General features: G+C 51.6%; 2 protein-coding genes across 3 annotated transcripts; one reads left to right on the forward strand and one right to left on the reverse strand.

The window, feature by feature from the left end:
* The first annotated feature begins 7,876 nt into the window (after positions 1 to 7,876).
* GRN (granulin precursor) lies at positions 7,877 to 15,159 on the forward strand. 2 transcript variants are annotated; one of them, XM_051994839.1, is made up of 13 exons: positions 7,877 to 7,968; positions 10,967 to 11,111; positions 11,381 to 11,515; positions 11,630 to 11,714; positions 12,225 to 12,334; positions 12,409 to 12,553; positions 12,665 to 12,774; positions 13,021 to 13,147; positions 13,250 to 13,347; positions 13,471 to 13,695; positions 13,891 to 14,115; positions 14,302 to 14,532; positions 14,621 to 15,159. In XM_051994839.1, the coding sequence occupies exons 2-13, from the start codon at positions 10,974 to 10,976 to the stop codon at positions 14,738 to 14,740; spliced, it is 1,749 nt and encodes a 582-aa protein (XP_051850799.1). In that variant the 5' UTR covers positions 7,877 to 7,968; positions 10,967 to 10,973; the 3' UTR covers positions 14,741 to 15,159. The 2 variants fall into 2 exon arrangements, with proteins under 2 accessions (XP_051850799.1, XP_051850800.1); XM_051994840.1 differs by having other exon boundaries at positions 11,390 to 11,515.
* A 178-nt stretch (positions 15,160 to 15,337) lies between these two features.
* FAM171A2 (family with sequence similarity 171 member A2) lies at positions 15,338 to 26,946 on the reverse strand. The gene is made up of 8 exons (XM_051994838.1): positions 26,760 to 26,946; positions 22,157 to 22,384; positions 21,663 to 21,755; positions 20,166 to 20,324; positions 19,861 to 20,037; positions 19,612 to 19,731; positions 18,089 to 18,221; positions 15,338 to 17,600 (listed from the first exon to the last, which is right to left on the reverse strand). Exons 1-8 carry the CDS (start codon positions 26,866 to 26,868, stop codon positions 16,139 to 16,141), a joined length of 2,481 nt encoding a protein of 826 aa, XP_051850798.1. The 5' UTR covers positions 26,869 to 26,946; the 3' UTR covers positions 15,338 to 16,138.
* Positions 26,947 to 27,544: the final 598 nt, after the last annotated feature.

The raw sequence follows: 27,544 nt of genomic DNA on the forward strand, positions 1-27,544 counted from the left end.
GGGCCCTGAGGTATTGGGACTATCCTGGGATAAAAAGGGAAACAGGGCCAGACCCCAATTCCCTACCGGGGAGCAGGACCCCGGGGGCCAATTCAGCCCCTGTGGTGTGACGCAGTTTCTCCATTGTTCCTCCTGCTCGAACTCAGGACAGAGACTAGGGTCTCCTTGGACAGTTTCCAGGGCACCTTCGGGCCTAAGTCTGGGAGAGATTTGTATTAAACGGCGCTTCTGCTCCAAATGTTTTTCAGGAGGCAGAAGTTGCCCTGAGAAAAAAAGAGCTCAGTGTCTCAGGTTAGAGTTAAAGGGAAACCAACAGCTGTTAGCAGCAGAGTGTAAGAAACATTGAGGTTTTGGACTCCGAAAAAGTTGAGATGGTGGGTTGGCCCTAGGTTTCACTAGGTTGAGTCTTTCAGCTTTTAAAGAGACAAGTGTGCTAGGTGTGTTTTGGCTCGCCGCTTTTGCCTGAGGGCATAAGTGTTAATCAGTCCCAGGATTAGAAAGAAAAAAACTTTAAAGGATGTACTTGTCCAGAGAGATTGGGAATTCAGCTAATCTATTCAGAGTTCAGGTGTTGAGAATGAGGCATTTTTCTCAAGCCCAGTGTTTGTCTCTGCATTAAGAGACAGCTTAAAATCTCCATAGGGATGGGGTGTGGACAGGTAAAAACTTTTATTCCTCCAAATCCTTGCAGCATCCCTGTATCTCTTAGAGATAGAGCCGGCAAAAGAAGGCCTTTTGTCAATCCGCAGCAATTCCTAAAGAATTGTGCCAGAGCTTAGAGCTCCCAACGACGACCCAAGCCCGACCCGAGGGCTTTGGGTGTCCACTGCAAGATAAGGAAAGAAAAAAAAGTCTTTTACCTTGTCCAGAGTTAAGAAAGCTAATTCATGGCAAAACCCGAAAACTTTCGCATTCTATAACGTAACCTTCCTAGATGTCTCTAGGTGGTGTCACAAAGGGCCCTCCCAGAGGACTGTTTGCCAAAAAAAATAACAGGATTTCGTCCTCACAGCGTCCTATGAGCGACAAATCCCCCCAAGACTGCAGGAGTCTCCCAGGGAGCTCAAATTAGCCCAGGCATTTGAGCCGCCCCCGTTATAGAAGCATGACATGGTGGGTTTGCCTCAGTGGAAACCTCCTAAGAGGCCACCAACATTGAGGGCAAGGTAGCAAAGGAGAGATGTGGTAGGAGTGGGCATGTTCTCCTTTCAATAGCTCCTCTCTAAACACTAGACAGTCTGCATATTCTATAGCCCTGGGCTCCTGGAGCAGCAAGTCAGGGGCCTAGCTCTGCCTTCCAGCAGCAAGTCAGGGGCCTAGCCCTGCCTTCCATCAACATACAGTGTAAAAGGCTCTAGGCCTAAGCCTATTCAGGGCGATGAGATTCCCAACTTTCTCAAAAGACAAGGTGGGAGTAGCCCCAAGTACTTGGGCAAAGCAAACCTTTAAATAAAGAAACTCTAGCCCCAGAAAGTAAAAAGCTTAGCAGCAACCATAGTGTGGCCACAAATTACAATAGCTACTTAAGGCAGTTTTACTTCTGGTCTATGCAGTCACACCTGAACTCAAAACTCCCAGCAAATATTAGCTGCAGTCCCAAAGTATTTTATCTTCTACATCAGTTATCATTAATCAAGGACTTCAGATGAATCTAGTTCTCAAGAATCCCAGTAAAGGGTTTACAGCTTATACAGCTATCTTTCTTATCTAAGTAGACAGTTTTAAATTTAACATTACACAGATCTTGAAGTTCACAAGTAACTGAACCAAATTTCATATAACTTATAATTGCCCAACAGAGATGACAAATTTTAAGGCATAACTCACTTACAAATTACCTAATACCTCTAGAAAACACACCATCTAAGTAGGAAGGTAAACTATCCCATCTTAGTCCATCAGTAACTTCTCAAAGAATGGGGGAGGGAAAACAGGGAACAAGCCATGAGAAAAGCACACGGGAAAGACAGACTTCTTTCCTAAAGGTATTCACCGAATTCTTAAATGGCTTCAGTTTCTCCCATTAACTCATTTCTTGCTGCAGTCAAGGAATGAGGGGAGAAAAGAAATAAAAAGCCATCTTCTAAAGAATTTAATTTGCCTTGACCTGAAATTTTATTCCCTAGCCATCATTCCAAAGGTCTTTCTTGAAGCTGCAACCTGGCCAGGGTTGGAGCCCAGAAAAAACCTTTTGTTGGCAGGGACATAGAACCAGAACCGAGTGTGCAAAAGGTTTTAGGACTAAGAAAATTAGGAGCAAAAGAGTTCCCACCTGTAGGGTTAGGTAGGAAAGTGTGAGACAGACAGACCTAGCCTGGTTTACCTAGGTTATCTCTCCACAAGCAGCTAAGAAATAGTTTTAAGTAGTGCCCTGAGGCTAAGAAAAAAACCGAGAGCAGTTTAAAATCCCGTCTTTGTAGATAGCCTTGTGAGCATGCAAAAGTGTAATTCTGAAGTTTCTACAGATGCAGGATGACCAAATCAGGGAAACTGAGTCCCGTTTAAACTGTATGGGACGAGCACACTTCCTGAGGGCTGGAAGCTGCAGCTTTAAGAGCCAGGTAAAGGTCTGGAAGGGGCGTGGCTCACTTGTCCAAATTGCTAGCAAATTCCTATTTTAAAAGTTGGTGACAACCTTTCCGGAGATTTGATAAGATTAAGATTGAGTCCCCAATCTCCCCACTGTACAGTAACCCCAAGAAGGGGACAGGATAGGAGCATTTAAACAGCAGGTTGCCAAGCCACATGGGAGAGGTCCGAACCAGGCCTTGAGTTCTACACTCCCCACTCCATGTAAGAAGGGGGAGGAAAGGCCAGAACGAAGGTGGGAGAGGAAGAGATGCCATCTTACCCGGCTCAGTGCGTCCCGAATGGTGAGGGCTCCTCTGGCGATTCCATGCTGGAACTTGAAGGCGGGGCAGCTCATCTAAGCCCCCAAATCTTGCTGGGAGAGCAAAACCTGAAGGGAAGACCGCTTACCCCTGTCCAGGGAGTAGCTGCCGTGGGCAGAGACATTCTCTAAACTCACCCCAATTCAGTGACCTTTCTCCTCGTAGCTACAGCCTGACCATTAGAGACTCCATTGCATTTAACAGTGGAGTGGGAGAAGGGCTCAAACACAGCTCCTCTTACGTTTCTCCGGCTATCTCCCCAGAACAGAGCAAAGAGAGCGCTGGCCTGGGACCCCCAAAAGGAGTGGGGTCCCCAGAACGGCCCCATGACCACTCTTTGGTCTGGGGTGGTGTTAAAGAGACACTTCCTCTCGTGTCTCAACAGTTCTTGCTGGAGAGCAGGTCTATCTGGGGACTGGGAAAAAAAAAAAGATTAGAAATGCATTGAGATGCAAAGGAAGGGCCTTTCTCCAAAGGATTTGGTCAGAGGGAGTTTCTTCAAGCAAAGTATCTGCTCCAGGAAAGACTTTAGAGAAGCCTTTTCACCTGAAATGGAAGTTGGGTGAGACCGAACACAGATATTCTCCCCACTACCTTTAGAGATAGAGTGAGACCAAAGAAAGAATGCAGATTCTTCCCGGAAGAATACTGCCTGAACAGCTCAAAACCCAGATTGGTTCTGAGTGCCCCAAAAAGACTGGGGTCCAGTTTGATTGACAAATTATCTAGCTTCAGGTGTTCCCGGTCAGGGAACCAAATGTTGAGGTCTAGCTTTGGGGTACCTAAATGAAATTAGGGTTAAGGTCTAGTGGCAGGTTTGGGGTACAGATTCGACGCAAGGGGGTCTAGTAGCGGCGCGAGTTCCCAATAAAAGTATTTATTGGCCCAGAGAGCTAGATTGATAAAAGAGGTTTATTATTGGGTAAGCAAAGTTAAAGTATAGGCGAAGGTAGAGAGAAGGAGGGCACTGGACAGAGGGTCCTCACATGGTAGCCATATTTGGAATCTCTGCTGAGAACCTGAATTTAAATGTGATCTCAGATACTTGATAGCTGTGTGACTCTGGATAAGTCACTAAAAAAGAGAGAAAAATCGAGAGATTGTATTCAGAGATACCCCAAAATATTGGGATTCCAGACTGAAATCACAGGTATCTCAAAAAAATTTGAAAAGAGTCTAGAAGGCTTTGAAGACTAGTCAAGGGGCAGAATTTGTTTTGTTTTTCAGTTCAGATTCTTCTGGACAAATTTTAACATAATTGCAATACTAATTAAGGCAGGCTAAATTCCAAATGAGGAAGATAGCAGAAAGTTAGGAGCAAGTGGGTAAATTTGTTGGGGAAACTGTTAGAAGTGGAGTTGAAGAGTACAGAACAAAGAACAGAATGGGGTAAATGACATCATGGGATTGGGGTTCATATGACTAGTGGAAAGTTTGATAATAGGGACTAACAATTAGCCTCCTTCTCTCTCTCGTGAAAGTAAGAAGTGCTCAAAGAAAGGACTCAAACCAGACATCTTTGAAGAATAGCTTAGTGAAATTCCTCTTTTTTTCCAAGGCTGTGCCACATCATTCTCAATAGCAATATTCCTAAAATCATTCCCAAAGTCAGGTGGCCTGGGATTTCTTGGAAAGTACTGGAGTTTCTACTCATGGGGTCTTCAATGTTAGCTGTGATTAGCAGAGGATTTGATAAAGTTATTCCTTAGGCAAACAGGAAGAAGACTTTGATAATGGTAATCAGTATAGTTCCTTAATTCCACCCTCTAAAGGTAATCATGTCAGAAATCCAAGTTATGTCACGACCCTCAGGCTAAATTTTCTCTATAAATAAACAACTTATGGCCCATGGCTTTGCTGCTACCTTCCTGCCACAGCACTGTTTTGTGATGCCTTTTCTCTTTCCCTCCCCCATGCCCTGTCGTATTCCCCTAATTCCACTGTTTCCCAGCCCCACTAATCCTAATAGCTAACTAACTCTTTTAGTCCAAGTCTCTTTCAGGATTTAGCTTGCCAGCTATAGGCAAACATTACCCTCATGGGCTGGTCCCTTTCTACTGGGTAATTATAGTTACACTGAGGAACTTGTCTTTCACATGATCTCCCAACTCTATTTCATATTTGCATTCCTGGTGTCTTAATGTATCCCTTTACTTTGTCTAACCTTTTCCTACCTTTTGCCAAAGAGAATGGCCATTGTGAATTCTTCACATGACTAAACCCCAACTTTTGGTGCCTGTCATCATTTGGTGACAAACCTCACATCAATAGATCACATTATCTACTACTACTGAAGTTTCAACTATGCCAACTGAATCTAGGAGATTAATAAATTTAGTGTTTTAGGGAGTTCTATCTAGCAACACAATCTCAGGCTGTGATCTGATTTTGATCTGGTTGCTTGTGTGTGGGACAGTAGTGACCACAAAAACCATCAGACACTTTCCAGGTAAGAAAAGCAAAAAGGGATTTGGAAAAAGGACAAGTTGTGGCTCAACTCAGGAGCTCAGAGTGCTTTCTACAGGTGAACATTTGGGATGCCTTCTAACTTTGTGTATCTTGAATTTCTTTTGAGCTAATTCAGAGGAATCCATCCACACTCTCAGCAATTTTGTAATTTGCTCAGAGCACCTAAGCACCTTCTCTAATGAGGACACACCATTCTGGACAGTCCTGTGCCAGTGTCTCCCACAAAGTTATAAAGTTTTTAAGAGTTTCCTTGAGAGTATCCTTGTATCACTTTTTTCTGATCACCTTGTGAGCACTTGTCCTACATGAGTTCTCCATAATCTTTTTGTCATTCAAACAATGTGATCAGTGCAACAAAGTTGCATTCTCTGCAAAGTTGGGATGCTTGGCAATTTAGTTTGAGAAAAGACCTCAGTGTCTGGTATCTGTTCTTGCCAGGTGATTTGTTTTTTATGATGCACTGAAAATTTTGAACCACTAGGGAATGAAAGAGATGATGTTGGAGGCAAGATGATTATGTAGAAGGCTGTCTTAGGAAAACCTGAATGAGGATCAAAATACAGAAGTATTTCCCTAAAGGACCCAAGCTTACCTTCTGGGTTAAAAAAAAAAAAGCCCAAAGTAGGAAATTCAATGGTAACATCTTCCAAATTGAAATGCCTAATTGGGTTTCTGGAGAGTAACAACCAGGGGTACCCACTTCTAACACTAAAGCTCACAACTCCAGTCTTTATGCCTTCTCTTAAAAGACATTCAGTAGCTATAATTAGTTTTTCACTAATGCTACTTGTTTACTGAGATGGTAAAATATAAATAGTAGTTACAAAATATCCCCCCCTCCCATTAACTGGGTATGCATATTTCCATAAATATATATAATATCCTAAAGAGTGGGATACAGTTTGGAGTCAATGACAGATGTAAAGAATGATAGATGTTCAAAGCAACTCATAGCTGACAGTCCAAGACTCCAAAATCTAGTCACTTCTTTTCCTCAATAGTATTTTATTTTCCAAATATATTTAAAGATAGTTTTCAACATTCATTTCTGCAGGATTTTGTTCTCAGGATTCGGATGACACTTTTCAGTTCATCCCACAACTTCTGCAGCCCTTCCCCAATTGATGGTCATCTACTTAATATCCAGACTCTGGTTACAGGGATCCTCAAACTTTTTAAATAGGGGGCCAGTTCACTGTCCCTCAGACTGTTGGAGGGCCGGACTATAGTAAAAACAAAAACTTTGTTTTGTGGGCCTTTAAATCAAGAAACTGCATAGCCCTGGGTGACAGGGATAATTATACTTAGCTGCCGCATCTGGCCCGTGTGCCGTAGGTTGAGGATCCCTGGACGATTCCTCTGGTTTTCTGCTAGCTTGGCAGGTCGTTCTACTTATAGGAGGGACTTGTTTCTTACAGGGAACATCCACTCTGGTGGACAGATAGCTCTTCTGGACTCCACTGGGATTTACTACTCATCAGGCAGCTATGGTCTCCACTTTCTCTAGTTCAAGGATCCTTTGGCTTGGGGTACAACTGTTTTTACTGAAAGAACAGGGGCCTTTAACCTAGTACTAACAGAAGTCTCCCCAACTCTGCTCCTTTGGGGCCTTGTGAAGCTGGCCACCTCCCAAGTTTTAACTTTTCACCCCCAACTGACTTTGCAAGTGTCAGGCAAGTTATTTCCTCTAGGAGAGGTAGTTAGTTGCTCTCATTCTAAGCCACCATGACAGAGGGGGATGGGAGAGATGAAAGAAATTCCCTCTTCACCTCCAGCTTCTAGACGCTGAATACCTCAAACTGCCTCTATTGTATCCACAGTGGATAGAACTCCAGGACTGGAAAGAAAAAGACCAGCTGTGTCACTCTGGAAAGTCACTTAACCTGTTATTTTCCTCATCTGTAAAATGGGGATCATAACAGCACCGGCCTCCCAGGTTTGTTGTGAGAACCAAATGAGCTAATTGTAAAGCGCTTCGCACGGTGCTGGCACAGAGGAAGCACTATATAAATGGGCGCTGTATTATTACTAGAATTTTGGTTGTGGAGAGGGGCACGCAAATCACTTAATTTCTCTGGGCCTCAGTTTCCCGGCTATGTAAAGGGGGGGGGGAGGGGGTAGGCTTGGAACAGATGTTCTTACAGGTTTCCTTCTCTGGCTCCAGGTACAAAGGATCAGCTTACATGGATGATAAAAAGTACTTCTTGGGGGAAGGGTCAGAGAGGTCACGCGACACGTCCAAGTTCAGAAATGGGCGGTAGGTGGGGATTATCTGAACCCGTCGCTCCCCGCCTTCTCCATCGATCACAGTCTCCGATCCTCCCCTCCACGCGCGGAACCCCGGGCAGCCCGGAGATCACGTGACCAAGCCATCACATGACACGCTTGTAATTGGGGGGTGGGATGGGGGTGGTGGCGGGGGTAGGAGGGAGTCCGGTTTCTCTCGCCCCGCTGGGGATGGGGCAGCCAATGACAGCGGGGCGGCCCGGAGCTCTCAGCCAATAGGGAATGGGGTGGGCGGAGTCTGAGTCTCCAAATCCGGCCGGGGTCCGGTGCGAGTGCGGCGGCCCCGCAGTTTGTGGCCCTGGGCAGTGAGGGGTGCGCGCAGGTAAGCGGGACTGACCCGCCGTCCCCCCGACCTCCGACGCTTCCTGAGGAGGTGCGGGACTCCGGACTGCGGGACTTTGCTTGGGGAGTGGGGGAGGGGTTAATGGGCTCTCCATGCGTGGAAATTGGGAAGAAGGGCTTTTTCGGGGTTCAGTCTTCAGGGGGATGCTACTGGTGAGCGGCGATCTCAGCGACTTCCTTCCCTGGAAGAAGGGGAGCTTGCTTCTGAGATTCCTTTGAAGTTAGTGTCCCGTCCCCCACCTCCTTTTAAACTAGGCACTCTGGCATCCTCTGGGGCACCTTTCCCCCGTGCCAGCCCAATGCACTCTCTTTCCTGGGCTTTGCTTGGCCATGACTTACTAGGTCAGAGTCCCCAGAACCAGGAAGAAGGTAGTGGAAAATCTGTTTCCCCTCCCCCACTTCTGTCCCTAGAGAAGGGGTGAGGAGACTGGCACTGGGTTTAGAATTAAGCCTTGGGTAGCCTGGCACAACCACAGGACTGGGTCTCCCTTCATCCTTTCCCCTTTGTGGCTCCCTCCATTCCTAGAAACTGAATAAGGACTGAAACCCTTTGGGAGTCTGGGTCAGCAACTCCCTAATGACTTTCCCTTGCCTGTGGCTCACCCTCCTCGATGCCATTTTACTGCCTGGTGTGCAAGTCGATTTAGTTGGAGTTGACAAAAGCAAAAACAGGAGAAGGGGGATGAGGTTGGGAATTAGTGTTACTAAAATGTGATTACTCCCTTCGTGCTGTACAGTACAGTATACACAACTCCCTCAGCCTGATTCCTTTTTTGCAAACTCAGTTGTATTTCTGCTGTGTTTTTTTAGGAAGAGTCTGAGGTTGGGCTTGTATGGGGCAGGGCCTCAGGTCCCAAGAGGAAGAGAGAGGAGCAGTTTACTCCAGTAAAAGCTTTCATCTCCCCTTAGGGAAATAATTTTGTTGAGGCTGGGAACCTAGTGTCTTAGCTGTCTGCCAGTGTAGACCTTCAGAGAGGCTGAAAGAAACAGATGTAACCCTGGCAAGTGTTAAGTGCTTTGGATTTTTCTGGGAAGAAAGGTTTATAGATGAGGAAATGAGTTTCATGACTCATCAAAGTGACTTCTGTGATGACTGGAGCAGAGAAGGATGAAGTGATACCTGGGAGTTTGTGGAGTTTGTGATTGCTCACTACTTCTATGGTGTCCCAGCTACTGAACTAAATCGGGTTTGGAGGGCTTCATCTCTCCTTGTCCCTCCCCCATCTCAACTTGGGGACATCTGGCTTTCAAGGAAACTTGATCTCTAAGAGGAGGTGAAAGGGGCAAGAAGGATAGCAACCTCAGAGACCTACCTTGAAGCTTTTCTCCCCTCTCAGACCCTATCTCATCTGTGGCTTATGTCAGGAAATGACGATGACACATTTTCTTTGCTTGGCTGTCAATCTTAATGACCCTGATTTTTTTTTCCTTCCTATTTCATTTCCCCATCAATTATTGATGGAGGGGGTGAGGCAGGTAAACTTACAGAAATTAGGGACAAAGTTAAAACAGAAACATATCTCAGATTGCAAGAATCTGGCCTCTTTCCAACTTCTGTGTCGGAAACCTGTTTAATTGTTTTTAGTCAAGTCCAACTCTTCTGACCTCTTTTGGGGTTTCCTTGACAAAGACACTGGAGTGGTTTGCCATTTCCTTCTCCAGTTCATTTGACAGATAAGGAAACTGAGGTAGACTGGGTTAAGTAACTTGTCCAAGGTCACATGGCTAGTCAGTTTCTGAAGATGAATTTGAACTCTGATTTTCCTGGCTTCAGGCCTGGTGCTCTATCCACTGTGCTGTCTAGCTGCTCATGATCTTGGAAATAAGTTTTTAGTACTTCCCAACTTCTTGTCAGCACAGTGAGAATAACATAAAGCCTTATCTCCTCCATAGGCTCTTAATCAAGAGCTAGGCAAGGGAACCCTTAAAGAATTTCCTGCCCCTACATCTCTCCATCCTTTGGGGAAGATAATGTCACCCCCAGAACCCTTCTTCCCACCTCTCCCCACTCTGTTGAGGTTGGTCTTTTCCCTCTTTGAACTTGAAGAGATGACCTAACATGTCTGAACCAGTACCACTGACATGAGACTCAGTTCCCTCTGCTGATTCATGGGGGAGGGTGCGGGGGATGGCAAGAGAAGCAGGGGGTTCAGTCTAGATTGGGGCAGCATTTCAGTGCTGAGGAATGGGCACCACAGGCTTTGGAGAAGAGACATCGTAGGTGGGCACGAGGGCAGTAGAGAAGGTGGGGCAGGCTGGGAGAGGCTTGTTAGATATGGACTAGGAGTATAAACTCCTCTTTAACCCTTGGCCTGTTCAGGATTGGAGGGAGGGGTGTGAGGAGAATGTGGTTGGTGGGGAAAGAAGAGCTTTGACTCACAGACTCTTTGTACTTCCCTTTTTGAAAGTTTTCCAACCACATTGTTTCCGGTATAATCATGTGAGCCTTTCCTCAATAAAATAGAGCCTTGAAGCAAGTTTAAACAAGAAAGACTGCTAGGCATGAGGCTAGCAATGGGGAATGGTTCCCTTTGGGGGACCTTTCCATCTGGATCCATCTCCCTACTTCCTCTTACTGTATTTCCTTTTCCCTTTTCCCCAGAGTTTTGGTTAGATGCTTGGTCCAGGAGATAAGTTTGAAGGCCAGCTCTGCCACTGGCTACCAAGGAGACCTTGGGCCGCCTCCTTGAGCCCCTTAATCTCTACATCAATAAAGGGGTTAAACCAGATGAGCTCTGAAGTCACTTCCAATTTCAATCTGTGATTCTGACAGAGGTGTCAGGATGTCCTCTTCATGTCCCCACAGAAGACTGTATGAAGAAGTTGGATTTTATCCCCTACTAACCCTACTATGTCCCGTGTCCTCCCTGAGACTTCAGGAATTGTGACTGTTCATATAAGGTTGAGTTCTGGGTGCTTGGCGAGCATAAAAGAGAACCTATGGTTGAATGAAGCTTTGACTTAATTTTGGCTGACAGGTGGACGATGTGGAAGCTGGTGAGCTGGCTGACCCTGGTTACAGGGCTGGTGGCTGGAATTCAATGCCCTGATGGGCAGCTATGTCCTAAGGCCTGCTGCAGGCAACCAGAAAGAACAGGTTACCATTGCTGTGATTCATCTTGGGTGAGTCCCCATCCTGGTACCCAGGAAGATGTTGCTAATCCCTTCTAACCCTGGCTGCTCCCCAGTGATTTTGCCAGTTTCTTACTGGTGCCCATAATGCTCACAAGTAAAGATTACTAGGCAGACCCATTGGTGAAAAAGTCCTGCTCATCTTGGCCCCCTGATGTAGGGAGAATGAGGAGGAAATTAAAGAGATCCCTGTAGAGTAAGGAACTGAGCCCCCTCCCATATCTGGGTTTTTTTTTTTCCCATCTCATTGTCCTCCTTAGGATTCACAGCCATCCGTATCTGTAGCAAAAAATGCACAAGATGGCATCATGTGCCAGGGTGATGCCCATTGTCCCACTGGCTTCTCCTGCGTCTTCACCCCTTGGGGGAACTCCAGCTGCTGCCCCTACCCAGAGGTAAGGACTGAGGGCTCAGGGATGACCGAAAGCGGCTGGAGGGAATGTTTAGTAGTCTCTCCTCTTGCTTCCCCCTGGACAATGAGTTCTTTTCCGTCCTTCCCCCCCTTCCAGGCGGTAGCATGTGGTAATGGGCATCGCTGCTGTCCTCGTGGCTTCCACTGCAGCCCAAATGGTCATTCCTGCTTTAAGGTACAAGGTATGGAATAGCTGGGCCTCTGGTAGAAAGGGAGGAAGGGGAGCGTTGAAGGCTGAGGAAGGAATTTACCAGAGGAGGTAGTGAGACGGGAAAAATTGCTGGATTTGAATCCTGGCTTTGCCACTCGTTACCTGTGTAACTGTAGGCAGATCCCTCTGGGACTCAGTTTTTACATCTGTTCATTGAATGGGTTGGTGAGTGGGGCAGTGAAAGCTTCTAGGAAAGTGGGCCCCGGGGAGAACCCACATGTGGGCTTCATGATCCCCATCTGTAGGAATGAGCACTAGGGAGGGCGGTGGCATTTACCTGGCATAGTACTCATTAGCAGTCTGACACTGGGGGGCACACCTGGCACCAAAGGCAAGTTTTCATGGGCGTGGCCCTCAAACAAGTCTGGGGGTCCTCCTACTAATCCTTCCTCTCCACTTTTGGCTGGGGGGAAGAAAAGACGTTTGGGGAGGGGGAGAATTGACCAGTTTAGGGAAAGATCCTGGTGTATTGTTTTAATAGGTGCCAGCTCCAGGGCAGTGAAATGTCCAGACAGCCAATTTGAGTGCCCCAATGACTCCACCTGCTGCGTGATGCCGGATGGCTCCTGGGGCTGTTGCCCCATGCCCCAGGTACCTGTCCTGGAGGACGGCTGGGAAGGGGTGAGATCTGAATGAGGCACATAAATGCTCTAAATCTTCCCCAGGCTTCTTGCTGTGAAGACAAAATTCACTGCTGCCCCCAGGGCACCTCCTGTGACCTGGCTCATGCCCGCTGCATCACAGCCAGTGGTGGCACCTTCCCATGGGCACAAAAAACCCTTGCTAAAAAGACTCAGCAGGACAGGGAAGGTGAGACAGGTGGGGCAGGGAAGGGAACTAAGGGGCCGGCTCATCCTAAGAACTGGTCTGAGGCCAAGGCTCGTTGGGGGCCTCTCAGTGATCTTAGCCCTTTTCTTTCAGCGATGACGGTCACCAAAGTGGTTTGCCCAGATGCCCATTCCCAGTGCCCTGAGGGCACCACCTGCTGCCAGCTGCCCAGCGGATCATATGGCTGCTGCCCATTGCCAAATGTGAGTGTGGGAGGGGGCTGGGATTTCACCCCCTCTCCCTCCCAGGCTGGTGCCCGTCCAGGCCACCTGGGCTCTCCTTCAAAGACTCAGACTTGGTGTGAGCACCCGGGCCTCTGAGCCTGCAGACCCCGACTCTGCCGCCCTCTGCCCCCTGGCGGTGAGCATGAGCAACACCACCAGCCACCCGCCCTAGCCTGCGCCCCCCCCCCCCCAGGCGCTTATACCCAGCCTCCCCCCCTCTCCCAGGCGGTCTGCTGCCAAGACCAACAGCACTGCTGCCCCCAGGCCACCATATGCGACCTGCAGGAGGGTAAATGCCTCTTCAAAGCAGGAGGTGCCACTGACCTCCTTACCAAGCTGCCTGCAGAAACAGGTACCTGAGGAGGAGGAGGTGGGGAGGAGGGGGCCGTGGGACCACAGACGCTCTGTGCCCCTCCCCCTCTGTGCCTGACTGTCACCCGGCCCTCTCCCCCAGTGCAGGAGGTGAAGTGTGATGGACAGATGAGCTGCCCAGATGGCAACACCTGCTGCCGCCTGCAGTCCGGAAGCTGGGGGTGTTGCCCGTTTCCTGAGGTACCTGGGAAAAGTAGAGGGCATAGGGAAGGGGCGGGGAGGCCTCAAACTGGCCTGGCCTCCTGCTCCCCTTGCAGATCTGGGGGTGACCTTAAGATCAAAGGCCGCTCCTTCGCCCCCCAGGCCGTGTGCTGCGATGACCACATCCACTGCTGCCCCCATGGCTACACCTGTGACACAGAGGCGGGCCAGTGTAAACAGGGGGCCCTCAGCACGCCACTGCTGAAGAGCAGCACTTCCCTCACTACGGGGGGCAATGTCCCCTGCGACAACACCACCAGCTGCCCCCCCAGGACCACCTGCTGCCTCCTGGAATCGGGGGAGTGGGGCTGCTGCCCTGCCCCAAAGGTACAGTGGGGCCCACTGTGGTCTGGGAGGGGATCCTGCGTTCCCTCCACTCTCTTCCAGCTCTCTAAGGAGTGAGGGCAGTCCCGGAAAAGAGCAAGATGGGAACACTGAGAAAATTCAGGGATTGGCCATGAGCTTCTCCCCTCCTAGACAGCATTGTCCTGAGTCCTTGTCCTTCTTCCTCCCCCAAACTAGGCCGTGTGCTGCCCTGACCACAAGCACTGCTGCCCCGAAGGCTACGTCTGCCACCCAGAGGGCTGTAAGAAGGAGCACCACATGGTGCCCTGGCTGCCCAAGAGGCCGGCCTCCCAACTTCCGGCGTCTAGCTCTGTGGATTGTGACCAGCACACCAGGTGCCCGGATGGACAGACCTGCTGTCCCAGCCTCCGAGGGGGCTGGGCTTGCTGCCAGCTTCCCCACGTGAGTCTCAGCCCCCAGCCCCCCTCCTTAGGTGGAACTCTCTTCCTCCTGTCCTGGGGTCTGCCAGGGCAAAGGGGCAGTGGAAGTTCCTTTCCTTGCCTTAAAGGCAGCTTCTGGGGACATTCTCCATGGAAGTGAGGAGGAGGGGAAGCCAGAGCCCAAGAACCTCATGCTGACTTCTTCCAGGCTGTGTGCTGTGAGGATCGCGAGCACTGCTGCCCGTCAGGCTATACCTGCAATGTGAAGGCCAGGTCCTGTGAAAAACAAGGCTTGGAAAAGCCCCCCACCTCCTCCCAGCCCCTGACAGTGGGGATGGACAGCGGGGACGTGCAGTGTGAGGGCAGGAGATACTGCCACGCCCACCAGACCTGCTGCTCAAACAAGGCTGGGGGCTGGGCCTGCTGCCCACTGGAAAAGGTCTGTCTGTTGTCCCCCCCGCCCCCAGCCCTGCCTGCTCCCTGGCGAAGAGCCTCGTGGGCCTCATGTGCTGTCTTTCTCCCTGCAGGGGGTGTGCTGTCCTGATGGCCTGCACTGCTGTCCCAATGGCTTCCGCTGCGGGGCCAAGGGCACCAAGTGTTTTCGAAAGAAGAAGCTTCAGTGGGATAACCTCTGGAAGCTGCTATGACTGGGACAGACCCCACGGGCTGGCCGCTCTCCTCCAGGCACTCCGCCCCAGCTGTAAGGATGCTGCCAGGGGGAGTTCGTCACTCAGGCCTCCTCAGCTCTGGCTTCCCCCACAGTGGGTCTTCTCAGCCCCTTCCTCTCCACGTTCCTCATCATGGTCATTCAACTTCCTGGCAGCAAGGCCAGTCCGGGCTTTTCCCCTCAGATCTCCACCTCAGCCCCCGGGGCATCGGTGGGCAGCACAGAGCCAGAGGCAAGCCTTCGTGCTATGATTTTCCATAGCACTAGTCATCTGAGTTTGGGGGGAGGTTCCTCTGGACTTTGAGGGTTCCATTTATCTGACTGCTCTTTCCTCCTGTACCTAAGGGGGATGTTTGAGAGGGGATGACACGGCAATAAAATTTATACAGTTTGTTAAAATGCTTGTCTATTGCCTGGCCAGGCCTGGGCGAGGGGCACCACCTCAGCAGGCACCGACCTTTCCCTTTCCAAGGGGCCTTCTGGACTCATTCTGTTTGGTTCCTAGGATGGGGGGGCCCATCTCCTTCAGTCCCTCCCTCCCTTCCTCTCCAAGAAAGAAAAATGCCAGCATCATCAGTCAGAGTCAATCGTATTTATGTATTGTCTCTCAAGCCAGCCTCTTGGTTCCCACCGTCTCTCCCAATGCAGCCTGCCTGGGGCACTCCTGGCAGTGGCCTAGACCAGGTTCTAGATGATGTGGTGCCAACTTTGCAGGCTGGTGAATGAGTAGCACGCATGCCACCCCCTCCCGCCCTCCCCTTTTCCCCCATTCCTGGCCCAGGGATCCTGTCCTCCCTAGAGCTCCCCCTACCCTCCCCCAGCTCGGACCAGTCTCCCTACCCCCATCTTCCCCACAATAGAGCTTTCTATATACAGGGTATTTGTACAAATGATGGGAGTCTCTCCCTTCCCCCCTGCCTCCAAGAGGGTTTTGTGTTTTTTTTAAGGGTTTAGGGCCAGGCATTCCTTTTCTGGTACCTTGAAAGTCCTAGCCCCTCCTCCTAATGAACTGCCAGGGAGAAAAGGCACTTGGGGGAGGGGGGAAGGACCCCCAGAGGAGCGTGATATGTTGGGAAGGGACAAAGCTCTCCCCTCCCACTTTCCCCCCTTCCCTCAGCCTCCGTTTTCCCCCACCAGCCCCCCTGCCCGTCCCCCTGAGGCTTCCTCCTGGCCACTCCCCAGGTCCCCGGGAAAGGAAAAGGGGAGAGGTACAGCCCCGGGCCCCCTCCCACCCCAGACGCCACAGCCTCAGGAGACGGAGGGCTCCGCCAGACGCCTCTCCGAGGACAGTACCGCCGGCTGGGGCGCGCGGCTGTGTTGGAGGAGGGCCCGGGCCTGGGGCGCCCCCGAGCCACCACAGCGCCACCTAGGGGAGCGGTTACTTAACATTGAACACCATCAGCGGCCTCTCTTCCCTCCTCTGCCAGGGGCTCTTCTTGTCCCCCGCCTCATCGCCCACCTCCACACCCAGCTCGTCCTCGGGGCTGGTGAGGGAGTCCCGCCGCAGCTCGCTGGCGCTGCTGCGGGAGCTGTCTCCCCGGCTGCGGCCCCGGCCCCTGGGCACCGTGGCCGCCCGGCCCTCGGGGGCTACCGCTTCGTCCAGCAGCGGAGTCAGGGAGTTGTCCTCGGGGGAGCAGAGGCCCGTGCGGCTCTCGCTGCTGCTGGGCTCCGTGTCCTCGCTCAGGGCCAGGCGGGGCGGGGCCGGCGGGGGGGCGGGGGCCGCGGCCGGGGCCCGATCATCCCCCCGGGGGCCCTGCGGCCGGCGCCGGGGCAGGGGCCTGGCCTCGTGCACGTCGACACCCGAGTCCAGGCTGGCGTCGGTGCTGCGCCCACCGCTGCTGCCACCTGCCTGCAGGTCGATGTAGGAATGGCGCACCTGCGAGTTGGAGCGCCCGTCCAAAGACACGAACCACGCCCGGGGGTGGGGCTTCACCCCCAGCTCCAGCAGCTTTTTCTCGGTGAGGGCCTGCAGCTCTCCGTTAAGCTGGGCCATGGTGGACTCGTTGAAGAGGACGGGGATGGTGACGGAGCCGCTGACCGGGGTGGACCGGGCACCTGCCCAGCTCTCTCCGCCCTCACTGCCTGCGCCCGGGTGGCCCTGCAGGAGCTGGCGCTGGGAGTCGGGCTGGGGGAAGGGTCGGGCCGGGCCTTGAGCGGCGCCTTCGGCGGGGGCCGATTCGTCTCCCGAGGCTGTCCCCGATTCCCCTAGCCTCACATAGTGGGCGGGGATGACCAGGGTGGGCATGACGTTGCGGTAGACGCTGTCCTTCAGGTGGTCGATGGACCCGCAGAAGATCAACTGGCCAGCTTGGCTGAGGGACGGGGGGCGCGACAGCTGGTCCACAGACTGGGAGAGCAGGAAGTCGGGGGCCTTGCCTTCCGCCGTGGCCTTGTGCCCTAAGAAGTGGTCAAAGGGCGAGGGCAGTGGAGGGGGGGATGGAGGGTCATGGATGTAGGGGGCTCCTCCCGAGGCTCCCCGGCGGTACTCGTCCAGGCTTGGCTCCAGCCCCCCAGGACCCTCCACTGAGCGGGCTCCTTTCAGACCTGAGCCCTCGGGTCCCCGGGCACAAGGGGGCTCTGCCGACGCCCGGCCAGCTGCGCGGGGCTTGGCACGGAAGAAGTCATCTCGGGAGCTGGCCAGGTCTCTGGAGCTGGAGAAGGCAGAGTGCAGGGCCCCGGGGGGCGGTGCTTCAGCGTCCCCTGAGGAGGGGGGCTCCAGGGAGCCCCCACAGATCAGGTGGAGCTGAGACATAGAGGTGGCCTGGTCCTTCTTGTTGCTTTCCAGGGGCCCAGAGAGAGGCAGCTTGTGGAGCTGCTGCCGGGGCTTCAAGCAGCGCCTTCTGTGGAGGAAGGGGACACGGCATGGGCACTGAGGAAAGGGAAGAACCCCTTAGAAATGGCCTTTTCCCTCCTCTCCAAGGTGAGGAGTGAGGAGGAGGGGCCGGGATCTGGCCTGAGGGTTAGGAAAGCTTACTGGTCAGAGCAGGAAGTGGACAAGGAAATGGCAAGTCACCAAGAAAATCCCATCCACAGTATGGACCACGGGGTCACAGAGAACTGAACAACAACGCGCAGGAAAGGGGGAAGGGAGAGCACGTGCTAGGGAATGAAGCTGAGGGCCCAGGGCATGTGCAAAGGAGGATCTCCAGGTAGAGGAAGAAGGCTGGGGTATCTGGGAGGGGTAGTGATGAGGGTGGGAGCCAAGGTATCTGAAGGATTGTGGAGGAGGAGGTGTCCCAAGACCATCCTGGGCTTGTGAGGGATGTGCTGAAGGGCACAGAGGAAGGAAGAGGGGCTGGGGGGCCTTGTCTGGGAACTGTCCTCCAACCTGCAGTAGTAGATGAGGAGGCAGAGCAGACTGAGCACAAGCAGAGCTAGGGCCCCCAGGATGGTGAGCAGGAAGATGGTGTGGTAGGTGCTGATGTCTTTGATGCCCGATGTCACAGTCACCAATCCTGTGCCTGGGAAGAGGCAAGGCCGGATAAGGAAGGAGGAATGAGGGGGGGGCCTAACCTCTCATCCCCTTCCCCAGCTTTCTCTAGCTGCTCATGCCTAAGACAGGACAGCCCCATGGCCCTCCTTATACACCAACTCAGGTGGTCAAAATCCTTCAGTCATCCTCTGTCCGGCATTCGAGGCCTTTCACAAATGGGTACCGCCCTAACTTTCCAGCCTCATCATCAACTATTACTGCCTTTCCTATGCTTTACACTCTAGCCAAAATGGTCAGCTAGGGGACACCGTGTATAAAATGCTGGACATCTTCCTGAGTTTAAGTCTGGCCTTATTAGCTATATGACCTTAAGCAAGTGTCCTCATCTGTAAAATGGGCTGGAGAAGGAAATGGCAACCACTTCAGTGGCTTTGCCAAGAAAACCCCAAATGGGGTCACAAAGAGTCTGACATGATTGAAAAATGACTGAACAGCAAACTGACCTGGCATCCCCTATACATACATACTTATATATGTGTGTGTGTGTGTGTGTGTGTGTGTGTGTATATATATATATATATATATATATATATATATATATATTATATATATCTCTCACTTCTTTTACTTACACTCTTCCCTAAACCTAAGATGCCTTCAAGATCCTTCATTACTTCTTTGCATTTCTACTCATTTAAAAAAAAAACCTTCAGGTGCTACATTGCCATGTAGAAGTCTTTCTCTGGTCCCTCCCTTATCTCCCAACTCCAAATGTAATAAACTCTTACCCCTCGCACCAAGCTCTCTGATACATCCATCTCTCATAATTCTATCTTTATGTGTCTTATCTGCAGTGGACTGCAAGGTCCAGGACAGCAGAGACTATGTTCTATCAGGGCAGCGAGGTGGTGCGGTGGGTAGAGTACTGATCCTGGACTCAGGAGAACCTGTGTTCACATTACCAGCTGTGTCATTTAACTGCCATTGCCTCCCCCAGCAAGAAAAAAAAATCTAATTTGTTGCCTCCAAAGGCCTTGCACAGTGCTCTGTGCACAGTAAGCACGAAGATTTCTCCTTTTCAGTCCAGGAGTGGAAGGATAATGATTTTGCAGTCCACCATTGCTACTTCAGAAATGTGTGATACTGGCCAAGTCCCTAAAGTTTTTTGTTTCAGAGTTGAGGAAAGAGGCTGGGTCATGATGAAGGGGCAGAGATAAGAGGGAGAGCCAAGGAGGAGAGGTGCCTCGGTTTCTTCAGGTGTAGAGTGAGAGGCTGGGCCAATGGATCCTTTCAGCTCTGAACCTGCGAGCCGATGATCCCTTTCAGCAGAGCTCCCAGCCTCTCCTCTATGGAACCTTGCCAGCTCCTGTCCAGGGCTAGGGTTGGCCTTCTCCCCCCTCTCCCCACTGGCTGCTCACCAGAATAAGCAGGGGAGGCCAGGGCAGCAGCCCAGTAACCCAGCTGAGGGGAGATGAAGGTCCAGTAGAGCTGTCGTCCTTCCTTTCTGATCATTCCTGTCCCATTCCGTACCCAAAGTCCTGGGGGCAGAAAAAGAGGCAAGGAAATCAGGGGAGTCACTTCAGACCTCCCTCCCTGGCAATGCTCCCCTTTCTTGCTCCTTTCCTCTCCTCTGCCCATCTGGCAACGGCCCTGCAGCCAGAACTTACCACTCTTGGGGTCAAATCTCCAGGCGGGGACACTACTGGTGGCAAGGGCTCGAGGTCCCGGGGGGAGGGGCAATGAGAAGTGGACGGGCCCTGACAGAGGCACCTCGGTGCCATTGCCGGTCAGCAGGTGGACGCTCACTGCAGCAAGGGGCGTCAGCTCCAGCCAGGAACTGTTGGCTGTGGGAGGATGAGGATATAGGTAGGTAATGCAGGAGGTAGGAAATGCAGCCACGTCAAATAGATACCCCATTTTTTTCACAGTCCCCTCACTGAGGTCATCCTCAACTCTCCCGAAGCTGCCTTACCTGAACTGTTGCCTTCAGTGCCCAAGAAGGCAGGGAAGGCTCTCATTTCCTGTTCTGTGTTGGCGGGGGTAAGTGAAGCCCAGAGTTGGCTGTAGGTGGAGCTTCGGGGCAGGCGAGCTGCCCGGCGTTGGAACTGAACCCACGGCTGCGAGCGGGCACCTGGGACGAGCAGACAGGGACACAGAGGGACAAGCGAGGAACTGGTGTTTGCAGATTACACACCGACTCCCTATCAGCATGTATGAGTGTGTGTTTCTGTACATGTGTGCATATACCTGTGTCTGTGTAGATAAGTGAGCTCCAATCTTATCTGTGACAGCCCCAGGAAGCAGTGAGTCCGGAAGACCCAAGCTCCAGTACTGCTAATGAGCAGCAGGAACTGCCCAAGTCACTCAGCCTCTTAACCAGCCTCAGTCTCCTCAAGGCTGAATCCGTTTGAGCCTGTATCTCTCTGTATCCCCAGCACTTAACACAGGTTCTGTCACAGGATGCTTAGTCATTTCCACCTCACTTTCCATGGGGTTTTCTGGGCAAAGATACTGGAGTGGTTTGCCATTTCCGTCTCTAGCGGAGAAGTGACTTGTTCAGGATCACACAGCCAGTAAGTGTCTGACGCTGCATTTGAACTCGGGTCTTCCTGACTACAGGCTCAGCGCACTGAGCCATCCAACCATCACCATTTGTCCCCCAGAAAGTGATAACAAATACTGGTTGACTCGACTTGGACTCAGGAAGACCTGAAATTTGAGGGATGGCATTGGAGGAGGCAGTGAGAGTCCATTCCAGGTAAAGGATATTGTATTACCAATAGCAGGGAGACAGGAAAGGACAGGTTAAGAACAAAGTAGTGTAGAGAATATGCTCATTTAGCTGGAATGTTGACTACCTAACAGTATGTGAGATGAGGCTGGAAGGTTGTGGGATCAGATTAAAGTCAGGTTTTGTAAGTACTTCATGGGGAGCTACGGAAGATGATTGAGTAGAGGAATGGTGCATTAGCAAGACTGCTAAGGTAGTAGTATATGAAGGATGCATTGGAGTAGGGATAAAGTAGAGGCCAGAAGACCATTTAGGAGGTTAGCACCATAGTTTAAGCAAAAAGAGAAGGGGGCCGGGGCAGCTAGATGGCAAAGTGGACCAGTCCTGAAGTCAAGAGGACCTAAATTCAAGTCCAGCCTTGGACATTTAACACTTATTAGCTGTGTGATCCTGGACAAGTCGTTAACCTTAACTGCCTCTCTCTCACACACACATAAATAATAATAATTTTTAAAAGAGAGAGATGGGAGCTTGAGGAGTGAAATGGAGAGTCCCATAGAGGATGGATAGTTCAGTGCTTGATGGTTGATTGAAGGTTTGTGAAGGAGACTGTGACTTGGGGATGGGGGTACCATTGAAAACAATAATAAGGAAGGAGAGCTTCCCTGGAGCTGAGGAGACTTGTGTCATGTGCTTCAGGATTTTGGGAGCAAGAAGGTATAGAGAAGGCCATGTTACCTGGGGAGCCCAGCAGAATGTGCACGAGGTCCTCATAGAGGATGAGGGTGGCAGGACGTTCAGGAAGCAGATAGAGGCTGACGGAGGCATACACTGTAAGAAAGGGAGGTGCCATCTGTTCCAGTGGGGTGCTTCTCCAAGGCTACATCCCCCCACTGATTTCCCACCCACCATATGGAACCCCTTTCTTAAGATTTTCCTTCTTCTGATCAGTTTAGGAAGGCTTAAGATGCATATTTGCACCACCCCCCATCCTTCCCCACTTCCTCTAGATAGAGGTATTTCCCAACTGGGGGAAGAAAAAAGGGACCCCTCCCCCTGCACTCCCACAGCTTCATAAGTTATCTGGGCCCCACCAGGCCCAGCCTGGGTTGCAGCTGCTCCAACAGCAGGGGCCCCTCAAGTCTATTTTGGGAAGGGGCTGAGGGTCAGCTGGTCAGAGGAATGGGGAAATAATGCTCTCTTCCAGCTCCACCCAGCACACCCACACTCACAGGGCAGCTTGTCGACTCGCCAGGGCACTGAGTTGGTGAGGAAGCCAGGCCGGGCAGCAGTGACCAGGACCCAGGTGCCCAGGCGGTAGTTGAGAGGCAGCGTGGCCACCCCCTCTGCATCTGTGGTGCCTGTGGCCAGCAGGGTCCGATTCCCAAACACATCAACAGAGGCCCGTGCTAGAGGGGCTAGCTCCCCACTGACATACACCTGGACCTTGATGAGTACCTCTGTTGGGAGAGAGGAGAGTCAAGGTCTAGGAGATCTAGAGGCTCCCAAGAACTGGGGAGCTGTCCAGGCTGAGAGATAAATATGATGTGGGACTGTAATGAAAGAAGTAGAGGACAGTCAGGAATTTAGGGAGGCATGGGAGGAGGAATAAAATGTATGAAAAGGTGGGAAAGGGGAGCTTATATTTGGGGGATGGCAGTCCAAGAGCTACAGAATGCTATTTGGAGAGAGGAGATTTGGCAGAAGGAGAAATGGTTTGAATACAGAGCAATCAAGTGCAGGGAAAAGGTTGAGAGACAGATTTAAGGGGAGAACTGAGGAACCTCAGATAAGAGAATGAGAAGCCAGGTCAGAAAAGCGGAATGGTATAAAGGGCTGAGGGATCCAGGTGAAGGAAAAATTGAAAGGAGGGATTTCAGAGATTAGATAACAAGATGGAATTTGTGTTTGGAAGCATAAACTACTCATCCAGTCCCCAAGTCACGGATCCTGCAATTCATGCCTCCAGAAAATCCTTTGGTTTGTGGTCCCCAACAGAGACTCCAGCACTGGGGTTTCCTTCTTTTGCACCCATAGGAACCCTTCAATTTCTAGACGTGTCTCCTGGCACTCCCTAACCCACAGTTTGCCCTTCCCCGGGAGCTGGCCAGCATCACCCACCCCCAGCCAAGCTGTCGTTGCTATGACAATGCCCTCATTCCTCCTGGGAGGGCTCTGTGTAGGAGCTGGGGCCCCAGGGGAAGGGAAAGAGGGGGGTTGGGGGATTGTTACCAGAACATAGGGGGAGGGATCCCAGGTATCCTGCCTGCTCTAGCCAGACACTCCCTACACACACACACACACACACACACACACACACACACACACACATATCTTGGGAGTTCAAAGTTCCTCAAAGTTCAGTCTGCTAATCTTGAATGTTTATCCTCTGCTCCTATCTGGCCAAAAGCTGGAAATGTCCTACAAAGAGCAAGCATTCTTAAAGATCAGTGATGGGCTGGCAAAGTGGACTGGGCAAGAAATGAAAAACTAAGGTGCAGGATCAGGGGCCTGGCTAACCCAAGCTAGTCTGTTTTAGGGGAAATCCTGATCTATGAAGAGACAATATTAGATTAGAGGGTTTCTCAGGGGTTCTTAAGATGAGGTCTTTGAATCTGAGTTATCATTATTTTGATAACTATATTTTAACACAATTGGTTTTCTTTGCAAACCTACGTATTTTTATTTTATGCATTTAAAAACATTATGCTGGGAAGGAGTCCACAGACTTCTTCAGATTGCCAGTGGGGTCATGATATTGAAAAAGTTCGACAATCCTATTCCATAGCTAGGATCCTATAAGCTTCTGCTTAGCATCAGAGGGGGTGGAGTATGAAAGCTCTCTTGGTTGTCAGAAGCACCCAAAGTGGCTGACAAGTGCTTCCTAGATTTGGCATCTAGCTCCTGGGCATGTGTGGCTAGGGCTACCCCTGGCATCCTAGCCCAGCTACACATGCCCAGGAGCTAGTCTTTCTCAAAGCCTCCAACTCTGTGATTATCCTATTCCTGTTCTGTAGAGGTCTACAGAGGTCATAGTCTCCTTCCCCTGGAATTCTCACCAAGCTCCTCCTGGTAAAAGCCTCTTTGAGTCCCTCACTGTGATGATCCCCAGAGATGGCAGGGCCCCTCAGTCTCAAGAGGAATTCAGAGAAGCTTTTAGTGGGGTTGGGCCTTGTTGGGAACAGCTGGACTCAACAGCTGGGAGATCTGGGTGGGGGAGAGAAAGGGGACACTTGGGGGTCTGGAATGTAGCCACTTTAGGGAATGTCCCAGGCTCCAGGGCCTCAGCCTCTGAGGGTTTCCCAAAAAGGTAGCAGCATTCAAAAGGAATGGACCAGAGATAGGAGGGAGGAGACAGAGAAAGAGACAGAGAGAGACAGAGACATACACACAGAGACAGAGAGACACATACGCACAGAGACAGAGAGACAGAGACAGGGAAAGAAAGGCCCACAGAGAAACAGAGAGATAGAGAGGGATAGAGAAAAGGAAAGGGACAGAGAACACACACAGACAAAGACACAGAGAGAGACACAGAAAAAGAGAGAGAGAGACAGAAAAAGAGAGAGAGAGAGAGAAAGAGAGAGAGAGAGAGAGACAGAAAGAGAGAAAGGGAGAGGGAAAGAAAAAGGGAGAGGGAAAGAAAAAGGGAGAGGGGAAAGGAGAGGGAAAGAAAAAGGGAGAGGGAAAAGGAGAGGGAAAGAAAGGGCGAGGGAGAAGGAAAAGGAAAGGGAAAGGAAGAGGGAGAGGGAAAGGGAAAAGGAGAAGGAGAGGAAAGTCAGAGAGAAAGGGAGACAGAGACAGAGACACAGAGAAAGACAGATAAACATACACAGAAAATAAACTGAGCATTTACCAAGATCTAAAGTGATAACTAAACCAAATATCTTAATCCTCATTCCATAGCCTAGGAACTCCTCAGTAGAGTTTTGGGGCAGGCCCACATCCTGGACTCTGCTATTGCCCATCCTCTATCCCTATCCTGCTACACTAGAATCTTGACAAATAGCCAGGAATCCTGTACATCAAGGAGACTTTTCCCTTGGGAGACTGATGAGGAAGAGGCTATGTCATAGCAGCAAAAATCCCCAATATTTGAGGGTGAGAAAGGAATATTCCAGTTTAGAAGATATCTGAGATATCTACCATCCTAAGCAGACAGTCATAAGCTCTCAGTCTCCCTGTGACCCCGGTTATCCCTGGTTTGTCATGGAGAAGTACTTTTCTCAACTTCCCTGGGATCCCAGGTTCTTCCCCCACCCCCAATGCTTAACTTACTACATTTCATTTTTACCCACCCCCAGAGGCTCAGCTCTGTCTTTTTCCAGAAGGAAATCCTGTACCCTTTCCCAGCCAGACTCCCCCTCCCCCTCTGCTTTTCCTGCTGAGCTCTTGGGGGAGGGAGGGGAAATACTGTGCTCAGAACAGCAAGTCAACCTTTCTCTTACACCCACCCCAAGTCCCGGAGGTTCAGGAGGTGGAGGAGGATTGAGAGAGTCACCTATCTGATAGGGGAAGAAGGTGAATTCCACCCCAATCAGCAGAGACTCCCCCCTTATGGGAGGGAGAGAAGAGGGGCAGCAGCTGACAGAGGTGTGTGTATATATGTGTGTGAGGAGGATTAAACACATCCGGCCGGGATGAGCAGGGACCAAATAATGGGGGCCCAGTGCAGGAGCTCTGTCAAGGGATCTTGGGAGGAAGTCTGTTTCTTTCCCCCAAACCATCCTTCTTATAAACCTTGTAAACAAACCTTCTTGTAAGGAGAAGATGAGGGGAAAAGGGAGGAGGTACCTAGCTTCTATACGACCTTACAAACCCTGAGCCCAAGCAAGTGTCTCCTCCTTGAGAGAAGGAAAATGTAGGGAAACTGAGGCACAAGAGGGAAGAATGGTCCAGTCTAGGTTAGTTGGGATTCAGGCCACCAGCCTCTCACGCCTCCTAGTTTCCTTCTTGTCCCATAGTACAGTTCCCACTGTAGGTAAATCTATGATTTCCAATGTAGAATACACTGATGGGTCTCAGAGAGTTCACAAGGAATGCAGGCTCCTGACTTCCTCCTGTTCTAATGTCCTAACTTCAACACAAATATGCTCCTTCTTCATCAACACTAATTTTGAGATTATACATCCCTACATTCAATCCTGTATCGAGGTGGGAGGTGGTCTTAGAGCGCAGAAAGAAGGGGGAGAACCAGTGAGGGTATCCAATCTGTAACAGTGGGCTGGTGTCGGGCCCAGAAGGTAGGGGTAGGAGGGAACCAATGTGGGTATCCAATATCTAACAGTGGGGCTGGTGTCAGGGCCCAGAGGGGACCAACATCTACCAGTGGGGTTATTTGGGGGGATGGTGGAACCAACTGAGGGATCTCCACACCTAGCAAAGGAGTGGGTGTCAGGCCTGAGAGGGGACAGAGGGGAGATCAACGGGGGACCCCTCATCTAGTAGTAAAATGGGTATTTCAGGCAGACAATGGCTCGGGCAATATTTGCCTGGGTGGGCCAAAGGGGGAAGAAACCCACAGCGGGAGGGGGTTTTGGGGAGCCCCTGCCCTCCCCATTGTGTCTCCTTTCCCAACACCTCGGCCCCGCCCCTGCTCCCCATTGCCCCTCCAGCATGGGATCCACGCCCCCAATGGAGCGAGGATATCTCCCTGGCCCCCTCCCCCCAGCTCCAATAGCTTTCCGGGCGTCCTAGGGGAGGGGGCTGGGGTGGGATTTGGGGCTGCAGGAGAATGGAGGAAGAGAGAACGAGGGGGGGGGGGTTCTGCAGGGAGGATGGGGGCCTGGAGAGGCTGCGCTGCCCTGCAGCCGCCCCAGGGGCCTCAGTACTTACCCTGTGGATTGGGGGGCTCCGGAGGGGACTTGCCCCGGGCTCGGGAAGCGTCTCCAAAGAGCAACGGCAGCAGCAGCAACAGCAGCAGACGCCCGCTCCGCGGCGGCATCCTGGTAGCCCAGGCAGCTAGCGGCCCATCCCGTCCGTCCGCTGCCCCTGCCGCTGCCGGCCCCGAGCACAGGCACAGGCACAGGCACAGGCCCGGCCACCGCCCGCCCCTCCCTCCTCCTCCTCTTCCTCCTCCTCCTCCTCCTCCTCCTCCTCCTCCTCCGGCAGACAGCCCGCAGCCCCCGCCCCGCGCAGCCCCGCTCCGCCGGCTCCCCGCGATTGTCTCAACCCGCCCGCCGGCCCCCCCTGCAGGCCGCGCCCGGCAATGCCGCCCCCTCCCCTCTCTTCCCCTCTCCTCCTCAAGCCCCCACCCCATCGGGTCCCATCCCCTAGCACACTCATCCTCCTTCCGACAATATCTCGGCCCCCGATAACAGTGTCCAGCCTCCTAGTTGGAAGGGAACCCTGAGGTCAAGTTCAGTCGTACATTCAGGTCTACAAGGTCCCTGACCAGTGGTGGTCCAACTTCTGAGGGAACTTCCTGTGGTAGGGAGACAGTTCACTACTTAGGGGGGCAGTCCGCCCGTCTGCCCTTCCACCCACCCATCCATCTATCCTTCCTTCCTTCCACCCACCCATCCATCTATCCTTCCTTCCTTTCTTTCTCCCTTCCTTCCTTCCTTCCTTCCTTTCTCCCTTCCTTCCTTTCTCCCTTCCTTCCTTTCTCCCTTCCTCCC

The sequence above is a fragment of the Antechinus flavipes genome, chromosome 4 (assembly GCF_016432865.1).
Source record: "Antechinus flavipes isolate AdamAnt ecotype Samford, QLD, Australia chromosome 4, AdamAnt_v2, whole genome shotgun sequence".
Classification (NCBI taxonomy): Eukaryota; Metazoa; Chordata; class Mammalia; order Dasyuromorphia; family Dasyuridae; genus Antechinus; species Antechinus flavipes.

What these genes read in the sequence shown, in the direction of transcription:
- GRN (XM_051994839.1), top strand. Translation starts at nt 10,974, where the DNA reads ATGTGGAAGCTGGTGAGCTGGCTGACCCTGGTTACAGGGCTGGTGGCT. An exon ending in GCTGCTGCCCATTGCCAAAT is followed by an intron (nt 12,775 to 13,020) that starts GTGAGTGTGGGA and finishes CCCCTCTCCCAG; the next exon opens with GCGGTCTGCTGCCAAGACCA. An exon ending in GCTGCTGCCCTGCCCCAAAG is followed by an intron (nt 13,696 to 13,890) that starts GTACAGTGGGGC and finishes CCCCCAAACTAG; the next exon opens with GCCGTGTGCTGCCCTGACCA.
- FAM171A2 (XM_051994838.1), bottom strand. Translation starts at nt 26,868, where the DNA reads ATGCCGCCGCGGAGCGGGCGTCTGCTGCTGTTGCTGCTGCTGCCGTTG. An exon ending in GGAGCCCCCCAATCCACAGG is followed by an intron (nt 22,385 to 26,759) that starts GTAAGTACTGAG and finishes CTCTCCCAACAG; the next exon opens with AGGTACTCATCAAGGTCCAG. An exon ending in GAGATTTGACCCCAAGAGTG is followed by an intron (nt 19,732 to 19,860) that starts GTAAGTTCTGGC and finishes TTCTGCCCCCAG; the next exon opens with GACTTTGGGTACGGAATGGG.